At 44.9% G+C, this 22,438-nt stretch overlaps 1 protein-coding gene across 4 annotated transcripts in view; it reads left to right on the forward strand.

The window, feature by feature from the left end:
- The first annotated feature begins 303 nt into the window (after window positions 1–303).
- The window catches only part of LOC144936913 (TOX high mobility group box family member 3-like), a 71,470-nt gene continuing 49,335 nt past the window's right edge, over window positions 304–22,438 (forward strand). For all 4 annotated transcript variants that reach the window (XM_078864137.1, XM_078864136.1, XM_078864139.1 and 1 more), the window contains exon 1: window positions 304–2,075. In XM_078864137.1, the coding sequence (XP_078720263.1) occupies window positions 1,965–2,075 (111 nt within the window). In that variant the 5' untranslated portion in view covers window positions 304–1,964. The remainder of the gene's footprint in view (window positions 2,076–22,438) is intronic.

Raw genomic sequence — 22,438 nt, forward strand, 5'->3', positions numbered from 1 at the left:
GTTGGTGGATGGGTGAGCCACACCAGAAGGGGGGGGGTGTCTACGCGCTCCCGTATAACAAGTGGGCAGGGCAGCTGATGTGCGTTGGCGCTGCGCACACCCAGCGCAACCCCCTCCAACCCCACCCATCCCAACCCAGCCCACGACACCATCATACCTCCCTCCCCTGCTCCACGAACCCTCCCCTCCCATTGCATTACTCACAGTCCCAACCCCACCCCATCCCATCATAGCCCAGCCACCCCTCCCCCTGGGGGGTGGGGGGGTAAGGAGGCGGAGAGGGAGGAGGAGGGAGGGGGGTGAGATCTGGGGCTTGCGCAGGCGACCACGGGGCTTCCAACACCTAAGCAGTGGGGCGCTTGACCGTACTGAGCATTAGCGCTCACTTTGCCGTGACCAACGTCCGCATGTTACTCCCCCGGCGAGATTGATAGTGGCTTTGACGGGCAGCTGTGATTGCTGTAAGCAGTTTGTTTAAATAATAAATAAAATAAATATAATATAAAGGTGGCTGGCGGTGGGGAGGGGGCCACCGGCAAAATTGACGTTCTAATATTACAGCTCGTGTTTAAAAGGCAGTTAACTCTATCGCGTAAATATATTTTTTTGCGTGAGTTGGTGGGTGGGGGGGAAATAGGGGTTTTTGGGCCTCTTTAACGAGCATCTAGAACAATTATTTACTCAATTTTTATTTTATTTTTTTTGGTGGTGGTAGGAACCTGTGACTTGAGCAGCAGCAGCAGCAGGAGTAGCGAGGCAGCAAAGGGAGACCGCTCCAAAGAGCGACTGTGGTTATTGTTGTTGTGCTGCTTCTCATCCACGGGGCAAGCGGCATCGTCGGTGCCGGGAGTCGCTTGTTCCCTGGCCGTCCTTTCTTTGTTGTGTCACCTCGTGCGGCGCGTCCCGTGCTGGGATAACATCATCATCATCACTAGAAAGGGGGCAGTCCAACGCGCTAAATATTCTCGCTGTGCGCCATTGGATTCGGAAGACAATCAGAGGGGGGCCGGCCGTCTTGTCGCGTGAGTGAGACAGGCGGGGTGGTTGTTGTGTTGGGGGGTGGTGGTGGTGCGAGACGTGGCTCTGGGGGGTGGTGGTGGTGGAGAGACATTCGCAACACGGAGAGGAAGAGAGTAGCAGCCAGCGTCGGTGGTGGAGAGAGGCGAACAGATTAAGAATGCTGTAATAAGCGCAACTTTGGTCGAATCAATTTTCTTGGTTGCTGCTCTCGAAACTACAGCGACGGTGAACTCGGAATTGGCGTCCCGGGAGAAGTTAACGGGGCTCGCGAAGTGGAGGAACAATCAAAGTCGCCCTCGGTCGGGACTTTTTGTTGAACGCAATTAACTTTTGCGCGTGTCCGTGTCGAGTTTTAAACGCGACAACTTTGGCTTAAGTTGGTTCACAAAGACGCGCAATCCCGTCGCCTGCCTCCTGAACATCATCATCATCATCCGCTGCTGCTGCTGATGATGATGCGTCTGCCACCGCCGGTTTCCGCTGTCTACTTTGTAAATCGCTAACAGGGAAAAGAGGAGGGTGGAGGTGGAGGAGGAAGAAGGAGGAACAAGAGACCCGGACTGATGTCGCAGGAGGCTCGGAGAGCCACGGGGTTCGCTGGTTTTTACGCGTTCAGTTGAACTGCTGTGAAAGCGGCGTTTGTCGGCAGTCTCAGGCGGGGTTTGGGGGGGGAAGGGAGGGACAGGAGATAACCCACGAGCAGCACCGGATCATTAACTCATAGCATTTACTAATTAGCTGTAATAGTAAACCACGCACGCCTAGTTACCGCAGTTATTGCGCGTCTATACGGCGCATGCGTTCCTAAAACGAAAACTCATTATTAGCAACGGGAACAAACAAACAAACAACAGCAACAGCAGAGACATCGACCATCATCAGCATCATCATCGCGATCACCGGGGACGAGAGGCGAGGAGTCAACCCACAAGACCGTGGCCACGATGGACCTGAGATTCTATTCCCCGGCGGCTGGGAAATGTTTTCCCGCAGAGCCCAACTCGAGCCTCGACCCGTCTCGCTGCGCATCCTTCCCCTACTACACCAGCGGCAAGGTGATGATGGTGATGATGGTTGTGGTGATGGTGATGATGGTTGTGATGATGGTGATGATGGTTGTGGTGATGATCGATGATTGCGTCCGTGTCTGTGTGTAAAGTGAACGCGTTCAGCGCTCCGCACTACGAACCCGGCGCGCCGAGTTCGACTCCACCGCCAGTGGCGCTTGTGCGAAGTGGTTCTGCTGTCCCTCGTCTAGGTCGACTCGGCCTCGAATGAGTACCTGGTGCGGTGCGTGAAAATTTTTATAGTAATACAAAAAATACATCTCCACTGGGGAGACAAAGGCGGCCGGGTGCGGTGCTGGCCACCCGCTCGTGTGCCGTGCCGGCCTTAATAGGTGCTCGCTAACAACACTTGGCCCTACACGTGGGGGTATGGGGGGGGGGTGTCGTTGTGTCTGTGGCTGCGCACGGGAAACGTAACTCCCTCGGCATCCTCGGCTCATCATCCCCCGGTTGACAATCTCGCAGCGCTCACACACGCGCACGTGTGTACGAACGTGCACGTGTATGGTGTGTGTGTGTGGTGTATGGTCTGTGTGGTGTGTGTGTTTTGTGTGTGTGTGTACGTTGCTGGTGTGTATGGTGTTGTGTGTGTGTGTACGTTGCTGGTGTGTGCGTGTATGTTGTTGTGTGTTGCTGGTGTGTGCGTGTATGTTGTGTGGTTATGTATGGTGTTGTGTGTGTGTATGGTGTATGTGGTGTGTGTATGTGTGTGTGGTGTGTATGATGCTGGTGTGTGTACGCGCAGGCAGTGATTGTTGCTTTGTGCTTCGCCTGCACGTTCACGTGCGCGCTTGTTTGACGGACGAGTAAGGGAGGCGAAGTCGTCGTCGGGCATTGCGAGTAAACTAAAGCACCGCGACACCGTCAGCTGAGCGCTCGCTCACGCGTTACCAGAAGCCGGCAGGCACCACGCTGTTCACCCTGTACCACAACGTAGGATGCACACACGTGTATGTGTGTGTGTGCCTGCTTTAAACTATATCGACGTGCCCCCCAATGCGATTATTGTCAATGCAAGTTACGTTCGCGCAAAGCGTGGTTGCTGGTGTACCCGTAGGGATGTATATATGTTGTGTTTGTGTGCCCCCTTGTTCCGACAAAGTCAGGTCGTGCTTGTTAGTTGTGTGTCCACTGCGTGGTGGGGGGGGGGTGTCGTGGTTGTGCTAACACAGCTGGTGTTTGCGGGCTCGACACGCGAGTTTGTTTCGGGTTGACGTTTTGTTGGGAGATTAAAAAAAAATTACTCTGTTCTGTTCCTGAAGAGGGCCCCCGCAGCGAAACGTTGGCAACATCACGCGGTTAAACGACGTGTGTGCTCATCGAGGAATTGTGCGAACATATCAATTGAAGGATACCTCCTGCTAACGGGGTTCTTGAGACTCCGACGATGCCTTCGTGTACAGATCACCCATCGATATACTTATGGAGTGGTAACGCCAACGACCCCGAGGCGCTATGGTAGAAACGAAGACTTCACGTGGCATTCGTCGACTTTCTCAACGCGATGTTCTCGCAATGACAACTGGCGCCATGGGACGGTCCTTATCCTCATTTATTTACTCCTCTCTCTGTCTTTCTCGGATCCTCTGTAACGTACGAAGCGATGTTAATGACGTGTATTAAATATTAATAGCGATGGGAGGCTTTTTTTAGTTTTTTTGTATCACGACAGCGCTGTAACGAACGGGTTGTGTGTTTTTTGGGGCTTTTGTTTGGTAAGTGGCGGGTGGTTGTTGTGTTATTAATTCCACTTAGGCCACGAGGTGGCGGTAGAGTGTTGTGATTGTTCAGTCGATCTGTGCGGAGATGGTAGTAAGCATCCCCATCTCCACTTGGGTTATCTTCGGGTACTCCCGATTTATTGACACGTGCCAATTCCTTAACGGAACCGGCCACGCATACAGACGTGGGATCCTCCTGCAAATCTAACGTTTAGAGTCGGATAAGGCCTTCGTAAAAATAAAGGGCATTAATCTCACGTTTAAATTAGTCGACGGATATATTAGCACGAAACACAATTGCTATTTAGGAATTACAGCGAAGCGTACTAAATGCAAATCAATTCATGCTCAGTACATAACCTCGTTTAGACGGCCATGGAATTACAACAGGCACATGCATTGGAAGTCAAATCGTTAATATTTTCACTTTTTTACATAATTGGTCAGTTGGTTTTTAAATACTTTATGCAGCCACAACGTAGCAGGTGTGAAGTGAACAATTATTAAGCTTCAAATCAAGATTGAACAATTATTATAGTAGTTTTTTTTATGTATATAATGTGGTTGGCCGTTCTTGAATGTAGATTTCAAATGTCCGCATGTAGAAGCATACAGCGGTGGGTTGGATTAGAAAACTTAACAGCTGATTTGTTTTGGACTACGCACTAATTAATAGCAAAGTTCGGTCAAAATCCCAGTGACGAAGTGGTATGGTGACGCGTTCATCTAGCAGTGGATTTTACCCCATGGTTCATGCTACTGATGTGTCTGGAGTATAATGACTATTTTGTTTGCTGCCGTTGCTGCGTTGACAATGATGCTCTGGGACATTTTTATGATATAAATCAAGATATTTGGCAAACGCAAAACTGCGTGGCTTTAAAAAAGTAACAAAAAAAACCGTTCACAGTTACGTTATAGATGTAATGCAGGCTGAATTCGGTACCATTAATTTACTTCGTGATGATTGTGTGCTGGTATGTCACATATGTGGGGAGAGTTGTTTGTAGGGTACACCTTTTGAACGCAAGCAAAATGTTGATTGTCATATATTTTTTAATGTGCAGCATATGCATTATAAAAAAATACGCTTTTTGAAAGCTACCTCCATTGTACAGTACGTGAGTCGTGCACTTTATATTGTGAGACCATTAAGTGAAACTCAAGCCTTCGCAAAACACACTTATTAAACATGACTCCGACCCAGAATCCTTCAACAATATGTAACCCAAACCGCATATAGCCCATGCCACCGCCACCCCCCATTCTTAAGCCCACTGACAACATTAACAGGAGAGTAATCTGCAATGTGATAAGGCTCGATTTTTTTCAATTTCCTTTATTTAGAAGCAGGTGAACGCTTGCCCAACGCGATACAATATCTCCTTTGCAAATTCAGACACTGGTCACCCATACAAAAGACCATTGTTATTATATGTTTAGATAACTAGTGGATTCACATATTTGTGTTTGTTCTCTGGGATGTTTTGCGCTATGCCATAGTCATTTACAGGAAACTGCTACTCCAACATTCAAAACGAGCGTGCAATAACATAACATGTAAGCGTGACAAATATCCTCAATTTAATGCGACCAAATTCATCCCGAAATTCACAAGTGTGGAGTCACACTTTGCCAACAACTCTTCCACACTGTTTATGCAGTTTCCCGATCCGGCGTGTTTATGTGTGTGTGTATATATTACGCGTTATACTGCTATTGACTACAAAACCGTGCATGTGCTAAGAGATAGGCATCTTCAGGACAGTGTTGTGGGGATTAAGCAGAGAGAGAGAGGGGGTAGTTTGCACGCATGCAAGGCTGCTGTCCCTTAGCCCTGTATGCGCCATTCATGCTGTCAAGCAGTGATAGCGAACCGCTTCTTCCACGCGATAGCCATCGCATCCACAAGCGAAAGCGAGGGGCATGTGGTTACGTGGGGAGGACTTTCACCCACACGCTTGGAACGCGCCGTCTTGTGGCGATCAACGGGGGAGTGTTTCGCTTGCGCCAAGAGAGAGAGGATCTTGTTGTCACCTTGTTAGGAGTTTTTTTCTTTTAAAGAGAGCATTTATTTTCATAATCAACGTTTTTGAGACAAATAGTTCACTGCTTTAGCCCACCGGTGTGTTGAAGCGTGAAACTACAACATTTACAAAAAAATTTTGCAGTGAACTATTTGTCTTTTGTCAACGTGACACTTTTTTGCTGATTGGCCGTGTCGGGTGGTGGAGGGTTACGACACATTTATAAATAACGCGATCTAAACCCAAAAACGTTGATTATGAATAATATTGGTCGCGAAAGCCTTTGTGTTAAACTGAGCATTTATTTTTTGCGGATGAGTGAATATTGCACAATTTCGTTGCTCGCTTGGCTCTTGTCCGTATGCTTACGAGGTGTAGTGTCGTTGGTGCCTTCATTACTGGCATACCAGCTGATCAATGTGCAAATCGATGATCTGTGTTGCATTTATATTCTTGATCTACTCTCATGCGCAAACGGCACCCACAGACTATTGGGGGGTAATCCTGAAATTGGGGGTAATCCTGATGAAGTAATTTAGAGTTTAATTAAATTGAGTATTGCTTTGGAGCTCGGACAGCATCTGAAAAGGGTGGCTAATGTCGGACTTAATGTTATTTGGGATTCGGGTTACATAATTGTTGCAGTGTGATTTGTGTTTGCCAAGTTAACGGAGGGAACTATATAGCATATATATCGTGGACTGCAAGTTGCCAAGAGAGGGGTTATCAAACAGCTGCTAAAAATCGCAAGCACGATACATTTTTTACGTCCGCCTGCCAAGTTAATGAGATACCACGGTGGCGAGATGTTAACTACCTCGCCTGGTATGCAGGGGGTGGTGGGTTCGACCCCGACTCTCGCACCTGCCGTATATTTGGAGTTTGCGTGCTCTTCCCGTGATCGCGTGGATTTTTCTCTGAGTCCTCCCGGTTTTTCCCTCCACACTTACAAACAAAATCACGCGTTTAGGGTATTTGGAGACTGATATATATTTCCACGTGATAAGCCACTGCGTTGAGCTATCATTTGTGGCCAGGTCGCTTCTGAAAAACAGCTATACAGCTCAGAGTGGGCCTTACCGGGTAAAATAAAAATAGTTGAGTTTAAATTGTAATTCCAAGCCGAACTGTGTTAACCCCCCCCCCTCGTTTCTTGTCCAACACTTTACAGACTGTGCAGGGGCCAGCTGTAAGACCCCCAAGCTGAAAGCCTCTAAACCCCCCCCCCCCGAACACCAAATTGTAATAATGTTACAATATCCAAATTATATTGTGCGTGCTGTGTTGGTGACTTTTTTCATCAACACCCTCCTTCGCCTTATCAGCGTGCAAACAGCCGCTCCTTTGCTTTGTGCAATATTGCACGGACGCCCTCTGTCTAGGAAGAAGGTTAGTTGTACCCGGGGTCTTGTGCTTTCGTGTACAGAATGTGTAAATTTCCAAGACTTGGACCCCGCGGCTTTGCTTTCCGAGGAGTATCGGCTGGTCTGCACCATTACCCCGTTTTAAAGGTCCAACAACGAGCTTTTGCCGCACCCCCAAAGAGGAACGGCCGCCCGGGTCGTTCGGCTGAGTAAACTGTTTTGACAGATCATTTGACAAAAGCTTGTGCTACGTGTGCCGTAGAGTTTCTTGTGTTCTCTCGTGTTTTGAGACTAACGCATTGTGAAAATCCTTAACCCGTGCAGTGTGAACCCGAGCTCAAGTGCCCAGACATTTTCTAAAACTTTGATCCAATAATAAGGAGTTTCAACATAATGTATCGGCTATATTTACAGTTAAGAAAGGGGGGGGGGCATTTTACACTTTACAAAACGCATTAGTGAGAGTGTCAATCTTCTTCAAAGTGTACATTTTAAAAATAGTACTTCCAAAATGACGGCTATTTTAGCTTTCATGTGGACTTTGAAAGTTGCGCTTTTTTATTGCACTGGAAATTGTGAAGTTCCCCGAGGTTTCATATTAAGCAGAGCACTGTGGAGTGAGATTAAGCAGACCAGGTTCACCAGCGTCGGATGTGGCTTTTTAAATTCAACGTGCATTTCACCGAGACCTCGAGGTTGTGTTTAGCGAGCTCTACGCGGCACAGCGGATGCGGGTGCTTTGGAAAATCCGTGCTGGGCATTTTGCAGTCTTCATCACAGAGTTAAAATCAAAGCCTCGATCATTCCAAAGTATTGCTCAGGACTTCCAGTTACACTTACAGGCAAAGCACTTGCGATGTGCTGAAGTGACAGCTGTCAAAGCCCCGCTATTGCTCTGGGCGTAAAATTCCAGATGTTCAAGAAACACGTTCCATGGCTGTCAGTATGACTCCATTCCGTCTGGGGAATGGTATCCAGTCCAGGCTTTTGGCTCGCATTACTGCATTCAGATACATTGCAGTGAATACAATTGATATATTTTTGTTGGCAGTTCCTGTATGGATTGAAGCCACATTGTAAGCTTGATTTGCAGATAAAGCATTGTGGTTCCTGGGGGTCGTTTCAGCCATTACTCACCATCGTGTGATTCTGGAGTAGATCTGCATTGTTTTCAGTGAGGTCACAGATAGGTTATCCCCTGCCAGCCAATAGGCTCATCAATCATCTCAAAACATTACACGATTGAATTGTTATGTGCAAAAAGAAATATTGTCCTTTATCAATTCACCCAGCCGGGCATTGCTGTTTTATCACTCATTCATTCCCATGATGAATTTGGTGTAAAAGGTATACATTTCGCAATGAAAAATATACAGTGGAGCAAAAATAACACGTACGGTATATTGAAACAGCGTGTGACGAATAGTGAGCATCTCATCAAAATACAATATATCGAATGACGGTTCTCATTTTCATTCATGTATGTTTAGCGTGTAATTTTGTACAGCCCCTCCGTCAATCCACTGCTGGATAAAGGCCTCTCCACACCGTGGTGGTCAGAGCCTGCTGGTGAAGGATGAGTGCCAAGGACACGTTTCAAATATCACTTTCCACTGATGTTGACCCTTGGCTGGGAATATAACTTAGGAAGCTGGGTTCATAATGCGGTGCGCTAACCGTTGTCTGCCATCGTTTCCCCATTGTATGCTACTGCTTCTTCCCTATATGTGAATATATTGCAAAATATATTTTCATTCCACGTTCACGTAGTGTGCAACGCAATGCGTGTGCAGCGTTCACATCGGTAAGTAGAATACATGTGGATTGTGTCGAGGGCATTGTACGTGCAGCGTAATTTTTGTTCAACATTTTAATGCAGTACAATTAATTTTGCTTTCATAAAGTACAACAGTGTATTATTTCCTGTACAGTGAATGTAATCAGCAGTGACATGGTAGATAAGCGTGGAATGTCCCTGGCTTCAACGGAAACTTTTAAAAGCCATCCCTCGTTGCCTTTTTGAAACAATTAAATGCCTTATTCCCTACAATGCCAGTGGCTTCTTTGTATCTCATTTTGAATAATTTTACATTCATAAATGGCTATTAACTTATTAAGTAAACACTTTACAATCAAGGGGCCCTTTGTAAAGGGTGAAAATGTGTTACAATGTGCCAGAATCGCTGGAGCCTTTAAAAATGTAAAATTGGCAGCGATCCCGTGCTAAATCCAGCCTTGGTTCTCTTGAGTAATAAATGCACAGCCTAGAGTGGGACGTTTTGCTTGAGCATGAGCCAGCGCAACGCATGATGAAAGACAGAACAAGATATTACATTTACACAGACGGCACACAAAAAAAATAAAAATGACACATATGAGCATTGGCTTGGGCTTATGTGGAGTAATTTAATATTTTATTTCTGACTTTTTAATTTTAATGCACCGTGCTTCAACTCGGCTTGCTTGAGTGTAACAATTCATTCGCATTTAACTCCTTCGTATTATTATGTTACACGTTATTATGTTACACGCTCCATAATAATAATAAAAAGAAAAGTTGGTTAATTTGTTGGCCAAAACTTCCGTGCTTATATTTGAATTTAATGTATAGTATACCATTATTGTTAAATAAAGAAGCAATGCATCATTATTACAATTGTGCATGCTATTTTTTAAATCCACAATTAGATAAAATTCAAGTACATTACAAGCATTCCGTTTCTGTGGAATATATTAACAGGACATTAGTTTAAAACTCGGTAGTACTTCGCCGCTTCTCTCCTAGGTATCTCTCAAAGGTTGTACAATTTGTCAACTATATAAAACAGTCATGTTCTTAAAAAACAATAATATATAACGGACGTAAAGTTTTCCTGAACTGACGGTAATGATTAAAGTGTACTGAACGTTTTTTTTAGTTATTCCTTTTTTTTTTCAGTGTAAACTATTTACTGTGTAACTGCATAAAAACAGAGGCACTATAAGCCAAGATCACGAGCAAGTCTGCAATTCATGCAAGCACATGGTGTCCTGTGTCGCTTTAGAAGGGCCCTCTTGTCCCATCGGATATTGCTGCTGAATTAAAATAAAAGCGTGTTTGTTACTGTGGCTGATTTTGTTGCCGCTGTGACCAGTTTCTTTGTGGCAGTTGTGTTGATCTTGAAGTTGATATTGGTTGGCGTAACTGTTCTTGCCAGAGCGTCGGTTGTGCGGCCATTAGGACATTTTTCTCGGATTTTCTTTAAAGAACTTTCTGACCTTGAGAAAAAAAAACTGAATGAATATCCATGGTAAAAATGTTGTTGAACGCTACAATCGAAGATTGGATATGTCTTCAAGCGTCATGTTAAACGGTGTACGTTTAAACGCATGGCATCGTGTATTTTTTATGCGTTGCGTTTGACTGAAATGCAAGCAACAACAATGAAACTGACATAAAAGCGCCTTTTATAAAATTGCATTGTGAGAAGTGCGGTAAGTAAATACGATGTCATTTATCACAATGGCTATTAGCCAAATAGGGGGCTGTAATACATACGTGGGGGTAATTGGATGTATTAAAAAAAGGTAATAATATAAGTAATGTGGCTCTGCAGGCACTGTGGCTCAATGAGGCTCTCCAGGCATTGCTGCAAGATCAGCATTGCCACCATTTTGTGTCAAAACACAGGGTGCGCCCCCAAACACACACTGAAGTAGTAGTAATAATAAAAATATACTGATATAACAATCATCACGCTTCCAGAATGTGGGTCTGGCAGCGGGCACGCAAGCGCAGAATCCATTGTTGAGGCGTGCAATTGTTCGCCAGTCGGTGTAAAAAGCACAAAAGTGCAAAGCCAGTGGCAAGCTTTGAATAAAGGGGGGGTGGAGGTTGGGTGGGTGGATACTTCTCTAAAGCACCCCCCAACTTGCGTCTTAAATGGATCAAGCATATCAGCAAATTGTTTCGTAAAGCTGTTCACAACCACCCCCAACGCCCCCCCCAACCCATTCTCCACTTACTGCCACTGTTTTGTAATACCTTGACAAGCATTGGTACACACCGTGTCTGGAGCTTGTAACAAACATCACCTGAAAGCGCACACAATTCTGTACGTCTTTCCCTCCAAGGCAGTTGTTCCTTTACTTATTTATGAGTTTGCAGTCTTATGAAATACACACACGCCTGGATTGTTAATAAAAAAACACTTTTGTGATTTTTTTGAGAAACTAGTTTGTTTTGTCGGTATATATATAGATAGAGTTGGTGGCACAAGCCCATAGAAACACACGGAAGGCCAAGATTTCGCTGATGCCGCTGTCATCTTTCCACGATGTAGTCTATTAGTGGCCTAAAAGGTTAGAGGCACCGTGTCGACGCGTGTACAACATGCAGAGGACAGGTTACGACTCGCATCCAGTGGGACGCAGGCGCGTGCTCTCCGTGCCGACGGGAAGGAGCTTTTGGGACCGCTTTGCGCTGAGCGGTGCCATTTCACAGCCGGATTGCCACGTGCGCGTAAATCCCGTGGATCTCCATATCATCTCCAGGATGACGGCGCTCGTCAAAACAGTTCCCACTTTAGTGTGCACGATTTATTCCTGCCCGCTACAAACTGCCCGGTTTCGCTTTTGCTGATGAATCGAGTGTTCTGTGGAAAGCCAGGGGTTTTTGCGGCGCGCAATTCACGTCTGCAGAAAGCGGTACCTGTGCGCTGACGAAGAGGCAGCGGCAATAAGCGAGCCCATTCACCGCACGTAGCAATAACTGGCGTCGTCATTTTGTAACCACCGTACACTATCCACAGACTCAAACGCGGTATCAAAATGCACCGCTTACAGTAATGCACCGTACACCGAATTGCCATTTGCAGTTGGGCAAGCGGAAATGCACCATTTACAAATAGCACAACACAGTATAAAATTATTTAACGTGAACAATTACGCCTTGGTTACTAACTCGGCAGAAGCAAAATGTTATGTACAAGCCAATTTAGCAATGCCACTTTCTTGAATTGGTCGGTGCGACGGCTGTTTCACAAGGAAGCATTGTTTATTGTTTATATGGCGGCGTGCAGTGCGTTGGACGTGTTCGTCTGGCTGCGCTGCCCGCATATGGTAGCCAACTCTGGCCACATATGGTAGCCAACTTTGGCCGTAAATGTCCCACGGACCCTGAATGTTTTTAAATGGTAGGGGACGGTAGGTGGTATCAAAGTCCACCTCTGAAATGCAACCCATACAGCCTGCCACAGGGCCAGCCCCACCTGCCCGTTGTGTTGTGTCCAACAAGAGGGCCCATTAACTTGAAATAGCATTTTAAATATTAACGATAGAAGACAATTATGATTTCATTTAAAACCTCAGTGTTAAACTCATTTTAAATCTGATTGCCACAATTGTGCGTACCGTGACAATTTATAAAATTTGTATTGTATTGAAGAGTGTACTTTATAGACCTGCAATACTTGCTTACAGGCCTATAGTGTTGCCAGACTAGCAATTAATTGTGAACACAATAGATTTAGTGTTTTCAATGTTTTCTCCAAAATGAAAAAATATTAAACTTAAATGCCTTGTGACACGGAGTGAGTAATTTTTGCTTTCAAAAAATGTTACTACATAACGTGGAGGTTGCCTTTTGAATCATTACATTAATTTGTGTAATCACAAGGGCACAAATAAATTTAGAAGTGCTCAAATGCATTTAATTTCAAACATTTATTTTGAAGCTAAGTGCATAAAACACATTGGAGGGCGGGGGAGAACTACGTGTCAAGGAATTTTTGTGTTAAAAGATTTTTTTAATGGAACGACATTTTCATTTCTGAAGCCGTACATTTTCATTGTCCGCATCATTTGATCTCTCAGAATTCATAGTGCCTTTTAGTGAGGTGATAGGTCGGGCTTCAATGCTAAAGTGAAGGTTGAAACCCCCTGAGTTATGAGAGACACAGTCAAAGGGGACCAAATTCCAGTTTCTGTGTATAGATAATAATATATTTGGTGTGAGGTATAAGTGGATAAAGACCCACCCTCTCTTTTACCTGATTTATTTTTGAGCTCGAATGCCCGAACCTCAAGAGTTGCCACAATAAAGTAAGGCTATCATCGCTTGTGGATGGGGATGGCACTTGATCGGTCTTTGGGTGTGTTTTACTTGCTTCAGAGGCCCTTATCTGATAAGTACATTTTGGGTTGTGCTGTCGTGGGGGTTGGGTGTGTGAGTTAGAGGAGGGGTGTGGGGGGTGTGAGCTTCGGTTTGTGGGGGGGTGGCAGTTGTTGCAGCACAGTGGGGGGGTAGTGCAGCATAAAGTGGCTCTGTCACTCTGAATGGCCCCTTTCTGTCTGTCTGCGTTGACATATAGTGGGGTGTGTGCACTATGGCATTATACAGTCCATAAAAAAAATTCATTTACAATAGCCCTACACATTTTTTTTCTTATGTAAGTATGATATTTTTTTAGAGTAAAAATTCCACGGTGCAGACGTCATTACAAACACAACTTTAAGGAGCTGATTTAAAAAGCCAGGGTAGGTAAAACGATTTAAACAATGGCTGCCGGCTTACTTTTCTCCTCCCATCCCTAAATTGAGCGTTTATGATCCAACCATTGCCTGGCATGAATGTAAACTAGATGCCACACTTAAAATAAAACTTATCAGTGCCTCCCTGAAACATTGCAAAAATAAATAAAATAAATAAATGTTAGCCCAGGGAGCAATATTGTTTCAGCAACAACCTCGTGGAAGATAATTGACTAAAAGTCAATGGGGAAATGGAATTATAAGCTCCGATTGCTGTTTAAGTGATTGTAAGGACAATCCACCACAACACGAACTGCTGGTATTTTGTTGCTTTGGGGGTGGGTGGGGGGACAGGGCGTGCTTGCAGTGAGGACAAGTAGCGCTGGACAGATGGCAAGGGGGGAAGAGGCACCGCGGTTATGAAGAAAGAGTCGAGGCACTCGAAATGCCGAGTTTACAAAACGTACGTGCTTGCCACCCCTCAGTGGGGTGGTGGACGGGCGGGGGGGCAAGGAATTACCCCCGCAAAGTCAGGTGAACGGTGAGTTTGCATTTCTTCCGGCGGGGGTGCCCAGATTATTACATTGGCGGAGGCAGGTGGCAGGTGCCGGTGTAGAAGGCGGGGGAGAGACAAACAACCCAGCCCACTTAATAACAAACAGGGGACATTAAAAACGTATTTCACCGTCGTTTTACAAAAATTGTCTCCGAGGCATCGGCACTTGCGGCGGTGGCATCTGCTTGCGAGCGCGCACCTCTTTAAAAAAAAATAGAAAGAAAGTGAGAATTGTACGTTTTAGCGAATTGATTTATGCCTCCGATTTACTGGGGGGATGGGGGTGGGGCGACGAGAAAGGTGCTGCCGACACGCGGCTTTTATTCCCATTGAAAAATGCCCCACGGTTTTTTGTCCGCGTAACCCCGGGGTCCTCCTTGCCGGCGTCTCGGTTCCCACATCATCCTTGGCCTTGTGTGGCTTTTTCGTGGCTGTTTCCAAGGGGAAGCTCACGGAATCCACGCAGATGCACGGCGCTAATTTGTTCCGGCCACCCCTTCTCTCTCTTCCCCCCCCCCTTTCGTTTCCATGGCTTGATTGACGGCTCACTCTCTCTCATCCGAGCACAGCTGCGCACTGTCATTGTGTTCACATTACTGCAATTACCATAACTCTGTTCACGGAATACTAATGCTGCTCTATTACAGACTAATAGGCGAGGAAGCAAATTGCAACATCAAAATACATTTGTTTCCAAAATGTTGCTTTGCATTTCATTTCGCCATTAGCTAGGCACGGAGGAACAACGGAACAAGCACAATGTGAATTAAATATTTCCATCACAGTGAGGCAATTGCTTTGGATTATTATTCAGTTTCTTGTTGTGTGATTACACTTTTTTTTAATATATATCTTAGCCATGTAGATAAATGTGAAAAAGTACAACGTGCAACTTAGTAGTGTTTTTTTTAATGTGTTTTGATATTTTCATCAACACTGATTTTCAGAAGAACCGTGAACTATATGCTGGAAAAGTATACTTTAGTGTTGTGCTGTATTCAAACATGAGTGGCAATTGGAAACCAAAATAATTTGATCATATTTTGTTGAATAAAATCAGCAATTTAATTGCATGTGTTTGGCTTTTGAAAGTAATTGTAGAAATAATGTGGACTGTCGCAGTGTTGCATGTACAGTTCTACACTCCACATACAATACGTTAATTCAGCAGTGCAAATGATTCGCTGATACCGTCTTGGCAGTAGTTCACAAGCACACAAAAAACTCTGCATTCATAAATGACACTGCCTTAAAAAGTATTCCATGCGGCGACGTGTTTTCTTTTGCAATGGCCATTCTTCACAGCTCATAGACGGACCAGTCCTGTACCGTAATATCATTGGGGGGGGGGGGGGGATGGAGCAGTGGCACAGTGGTTAGCTCGCTCTGCTATGAACTCGGCAAGCCCCAATGTCTGAACTAGTCCTACACCCTGCTCCCCTTCAAAATTCTGCACTGACCAGTGTGGCAAAGTATGGTCACACAGCCCCCATAATTGACATTCAATTTAGGGCCATTCATCCAGCAGTGATAGTAAGGATACATTTATATAATTAATGTCATATATACACTAAATAGTGTATAATTAATTTGTATCAAAGAAATCATGCCAGAGCAGTAGAACAACATATGTAATGCACTGTATTTTTATGTATTTTTTTACTTATACAGCCACTAACTAAATCTGAGGGAATCGCCGTGGGTACACCAGCTGCCTGAAGCAATTTCGCCAGTGACTTGTATCTGGCTGCCTGCTGCGCATGTGAAGTGCGTGCGTGCCGTGCACTTGCCAAGGCTAACTTGCCATACGTCCTGGCATCAGACGGACCGAAGTTCTGCATCACTTTGGGCTGTTAACCGAAAATCACTTCTAATTGCTCCGTTAATATTTATACAGGACGAGGCGTACGGTGGCGGGTGGTCACGGTCTTTGCCTGGTTCCTTCCATCGGTGATCTGCACCCCTGCTGATTAGCGGGGTTACGAATGTGGAGCCGCGCATGCCGAGGGTGAACAGAATGATGGTTGGGGCTTGCTTTGAAAACCCAGATAAGCACAATCGCGTCCGCGAGTTTTTATCGGCGCGACGTTTGCTGTTTGTTGCCTCGGACCTTGTTTGAGTTCATATCCGTGGTTGGCGTTTACAGTACGAGCTTTGTTTTACACATTTGCACGTCCTACATGCACCACCAAGTCAGTCGTTACGGGGGAATTGTGTAATATTTTGTATTTCTCGGCGGGCTGTAAACTGTTATTTAAGCGTCGTAATACGTGTGCATGCATACGAGAAAGCACTTTCTGTTTATTTTGTGTAACGACCCTGACAACCTCACATTGTGGGCCAACCTTTGTGGTGTGGTTTTTATTTTCCTTCTGGCGCTCGGTGTTATGATTCAAAGAATTCGCACGCAAATACAACATATATGCAGGGCCAAAGGTGAAGGTGTAGTTTTAGCTATTTGCGCCCCGTGAGGGTGAGAAACTAAATCAAGAGCAAACATTTCAAATGCGCCTTTGTGTTAGGCGTGAAGTCTCTGAATGTAAACCCGTAATGGATAGGAATACGTGGACAAACGTACCTGGGTTAAACGTGTCTGTGTGTTGCTTTGAGAAATGTGGAATTTATATGGTGTGTTTTGTCGTTCCGCTGGCAACACTGCGCCTGAATGCGCCTCGTATTTATTCCCGCTTAGCGTAGAAAACGTGCAAGATTATGGAACGAACAGGAGGCACTTCAATCCATCAAGCCCGTTGATCAAAAAACGAGGTCCCACAGAGCAACGCATGCCCACAGCCGATGCACGCGAGACTCAAATTCAGGAGAAAACCGACTCATTTGCCGGGCACCGCTGGGGAAAAAACTAAGAAGAAGTGCTCGCTGTTTTGTTTGCGAGGAAACAAATTGAGAGAGTAAGAGCAGGTAAAATACTGTGGAGACGCAATCCTCCTTGAAGTCCCCCTTGTCTATGCCACAATCTGTGCGACTGCCGCCAAGCGGCTGAGAGCTGAGTGGCCCAATTGAGCAAGATTGATGGGGCATTGAACCAATCACATGTGAGCAAATTAATGGTCACATGTGGCTTTAAAAAAAAAACTCGGTAAGAGGAGTTTACATAAAGTTTACAGCCAGTTCTCAAACACATTTTTGGTCATGCTTTGTGAATTTATTACATTTTGTTAGCATATTTCATTTGTTTAAAATACGCATGTGATGGCGAACGCTTACGTGCGATTGGCTACGCGTACTCGCCGTAACAGAACCAGATGCGTGAATCTTAACAAAACCTAAATTATAGTACCCTGCTGCAAATCCATTTGTAAACTGTCTCGTTACAAGCAGCACCACAGGTAAACTTTTCTTAACTGTGGATGGTATATCAGCAAAAACACCCCCCCCCCCAAAAAAAAAAAATCCCTCTATCAATAAATATCTGTGATGAAGGAAAATAAATGAACACAAATCTTCCCTGCCGCTGGTTTTTAAATATTTTCCTTTGTGACCTACGAAATTGTTTTTTTTCTTGTCTCTAAACTCATTACAAAACCATTTGGCACTGGGCGACAATATGATTGGTTTGAGTAATTTCACTGTGTATTACACGGCACACTCGGTGCAGCATTTTGTTGAATCAATTCACACTCTGGCTGCTGCTTCAAGGCAGCAGCCAGGGAGGCTTAAAAAGCCTATGGCGTGCACTTTTCCCTACCTTTTTTTCTTCAGGGATGATTCTCCATTCTGGAATGTAGTTCTAAAGGATTGTTTGGCTGGGTGTGGCGATGGCTGCGCACCTGCAATGCAGCAAAATGGAGGTGGGGGGTGGGGTTGGTGGACCACGTTGAGATGATGTGCTTGAGACTCCCATCGTCGGCAGGAGCAGCAAGGGGGCACTTCCTATGCAAAATACTCCTGAAGTACAGCAGTGTAACAAACTGCCCACGTGTAATGATCCTCCAAACGGTTATTCAGCTCTTAGGCGAGACTTTGGTGGGAAGATGAACAATGTAATCTATGATACCTTTTTTGCCCAGAATCGAAACTGATGAAACAAAAAAAAGAATGGGTTTTTACCTTTCTGGCAATAAAACAGGAGGTGTTAATGTGATCAAACGACAAATAGATACCTATTACAAGGCATCAAGTCTGCATTAGCCGCAAATACTTGTGGCAATACATGCAAACGAACATGCTGCGATAATGTTTGCATTGTCTTTGAAACTGATTGGCCTACACCAGAGACAACCATCTTTATGGCCTTGTCTCACTAGTGCTAGATCAGAAAACGCCAAAAGGCGAACAGTACAAAGGCAATGCAAGTATCGATCAATACCACCGCGTAGGTTATTGTGGTTGTGCTGTTTCAGTTCCTTAAGAAGCTTCCAGCACGTGGAGCGAAACGTGGGACATTGTGCTGAACAACACGCGACACACCACATCGCAGAGCCATTAATGAAGGAACATTTTATTTTCGACGACGTTGCCCAATACGGGTGTCTCTTCTACTTTGCACAACACGTGTTCCGTTCACCCGTCCCATCACAAAGGTGCGTGGAGGTAGTGGCGTCGTGGGTAGCAATGCTCCGTCTCATTGTAGCTCATTTCTATTCCAGCCTCTTCCTCCCGAGCTCATAACGGCCCCCTTCCCTGTTGCTGCAGGCACAGGGGAGGGAAGGGATAAGGGAGGCCATGCACGACACACGAGTTATCACATTGAGTGCTCAACTAAGAAGAGAGTAGGCTCTGCTATCTCCTGTCCCCGTCGCCCTGTTCAGTACATTGAACGTGAGTGTTCTTTTGTTTAGAGACACACATGAAAGTCTCTCGCACAAGAAGGCCATTCATTCCACAAAGCCGGTCACAAACATGGAGCACAAGCCAGGTCCGTCATACTAACAACTACTGTTACGCTGCTGTTTTATTTATTTTACCCCCCCCCCAAAAAATAACAAATGTGTGCCTTCAGGACGTCTCCCAGGGATGCAACTGGACAGAAGGTTGCAGTGATCTAAAAGCAAGGCTCGAGTGTGCGAGGATCCATAATGCACAGAGGGTTATGCTGATTCATACGAGTCATTAAGAGAAGGATCAGCATGTTCTGAGTTTTAAGAGAGCTGGAATGAGTGATGTTTATTAACCGCAGTGAGCAGTCCCGCAAGGGACATGCATCAACAGTCACTCTTGATACACGTGGCATCTATTCTGTGTATTGTATCTTTATTTCTTGAACTAAAGGAAACGTTGTTCTTGTGATCCAAACGGGTATTAGGTTTCAAGGAGAAACTCCCGCCTGCAGTACTGTAACTTATTTCCATGGGGCGAATGTAATTGTCAAAGGAATGTGAATGTTGACTCCAAAGCTCAGCCCCTTAGACTATCCCCACCCGCTGTTATTTGTGAGTAAATATTTGAAGTTGCACGGAGGGGTGCAGAGAAATGGACCATTCAGAGGCTCTTGAGAATGCACACAGAAAGGCCCTCTCATCCTCTGGCCAGCTCAGCGTGAATAATTCATTGTGACCTTTGCACTCCATTAAAAAAACTGGAATGCGGCAAGATGACGTCTTTTGTGATAACCGGGCGACCTTACGCGGCGTGACGTTTCACCGTAATGGGATGACCGATTCCATTGTTCAAATTCTTCCGAGTTATTATAGAGATTACAAAATCGCTTACCAACGGGGAGTGGTGTGTGCTGCCGGAAAGAGCTGACACGGGGTTTCCTGCAGAGCCCCTCTTTATTTAAATCAAAAGGGATATTAATTTGCTCTTCGTGATTGACGAGCCATATCATGCAAACAAATAAAAGAAATACAAATGTCACGTCATCGTTTTCGTATGGAATTACACTAAAGTTGGTTGCGTAGACTGTAACCATTTCTATTGGCGGTCTTCCATTATTAATAAGAAATCGGCGAGTGGAATTTAAACACGCACATTCGGTATATGGATGAGCAGGCATTTACAGAAGACATGAAGACGACGTTTAAGTAATTTCACTTGTGCAGTATAAAAGCCACAGTCGTTTTCAATGGACAAAATTAAACTTAAATCGTACCTGCGTTTGTGGCCACATGCCAAGCAAGAATGCAGCTTCCTTCACGAGAGCCCCGTGTACAATTTGAAGGCAAACTAAAATTGTTCACAAGTGGCCATTAAACATGCGTAATGTACACAAATACGCAATTTAGGTTATCGTTGGTGGTCTAGTTTATTTGTCCAATTTTTACAAGCATGAATTTTAAGCGATTGAAATGTTCACTGTTTGCGAGAGAGTGAGATTCGTACGTTTTTTTTCTATTTTAACATCAATACAGTTTCTAGGAATTTCCATCGCCGCAGCCATTTGGATTTTTTTTTCTTCAATGTGACCTCGGAAGCAGCGTGTGATGGACAGATGCTGTGGTCTACAGCTTTTGGTGCACATTTGATGACACTTGCCCTTTTAATGGGAAATGTTGAAGTTTGAAATGAAAAGTGCAGTTATCATTCCACCTTTCACCTTGGCCTGTGGAGCAGCCGGGCCACACATTTCATGTTGTTATAATACACGCATGACTTTCAAACCACAAACATTTTAGCCCAAAAAAAAGCTAAAATGAACCATTTTTTATCTTCCAAACAATCTGCACAATTAGTCATTCCTATTATCCCAGTCACACTCGCTATCTTTAATCTTTCGCTTATACCAAGATATTCCTTGAGAAAGGAAATGTTAATCAAATACTTCATTTGAAAAAAAGTATTTACCTCTGAGGGAGACCTTCATGGTTTCCTCATAATAAGGCAGCTTATTAAAATAAATTGTGCACACTTTGTAAATGTGTACATTCGTGGTGCAGCGCATAGATATTACGCAAAGCCCTGTGATTAGAGTGCTTTATCTTAATACAAACCATGCCTCTAGGCTTGAACAAGAATTGGAGCAGTGCTCCTCACGCTTGTGTGACCCTGAGCCTACAGTGGAAATTCCACGTTTACATGGCAGCGACCAGATTGTCAGTAAGATAAACCACTGCTAACTTACCCAAGAAGTGGTACGGCTCCCCTTCTTTATGACAATAATTTTAAATATTTGTCCGGCACTTCAGTACACCAGAAACTGGGGGTGGCTGGGGATGTCTCGGATACATCTGTGCTCGATATCAATTGATCACAAAATACCCCAGACGCTTCAACGTGTTTCAACCTGCCCCCCCCCAAATTTGTGTAAAAGGAAGTGCCTTGGGGACCAATAGAGCTTGAAATTACAGAGCATAAGGTGACTTCCACGTTGACCTGCAGCGGCCCCTGTGCCAAAGAATTAGCGTTTTGTGTCGTCTCCGTTTGAATGCGTGCAGGTGCACGATGCAACAGTTTCATGGGGGGGGGGGGGCTAAATGCCTTCCCAATGGAGTACCGTGTGGAACTGTTGCAGGCGGAGCTTTGTGCCAGTGGTGTTGTGGTGGTTCTAGACTTCCTTGTCGGTGTGTTGCATGTGTGTACCAGTCAATCCCCGGTGCAAGCCATAAGGCTAATGCCATCTGTCATGCTGTGTAGCTACTTAGTGATATAAATGCTGTAATGGGTAAATTAATTAATGTGTGTACGCTCATATGTAAACATGTGGGGGGGGGGGGGGAAATATTTGTAGGTGGATCCCTTTAACCAATTAATTGTAGGGTACGTGCGATGTGGGTGTACACTTATGTACGTGCACATAGGAGCGGTAGTGTAGTGGTTAGCACACTGCACTACGAACCCGGCCAACCAGTTCTGGGCCTCTCCGGGGTCGATTCAACTGTAAATGAGTAGCTGGTTGCGGTGTGCAAACATGATCATTGGGGAGACAAAGGCGGCCAGGCGTGGTGCTAGCCACCCCACCTCCTCGTGTGCCATGTCGGCCTTCATAGGTTCTTCCTAACAGCACTTGCCCTAACAGTCTGATGAATGATATATGGGGGATCTTTGTCTTGCCTCCGTATATCCATAAATAAACTACCATATTGTTCGTCCTCGATTGACCCCTGAGCAATTATATACATGCAATTATTAGTAATGATCGATATTTATCAATTCATAATAATCATTCCAAACCAAAATACTCAAATACAATATACTAATGTGTATATATAAGTAAAGGTTCAGATTCTGCTATTTGTATTTGCACAAATGACGTAATGTAAATAATATATTGGAT

The sequence above is a fragment of the Lampetra fluviatilis genome, chromosome 17, assembly GCF_964198595.1.
Source record: "Lampetra fluviatilis chromosome 17, kcLamFluv1.1, whole genome shotgun sequence".
Classification (NCBI taxonomy): Eukaryota; Metazoa; Chordata; class Hyperoartia; order Petromyzontiformes; family Petromyzontidae; genus Lampetra; species Lampetra fluviatilis.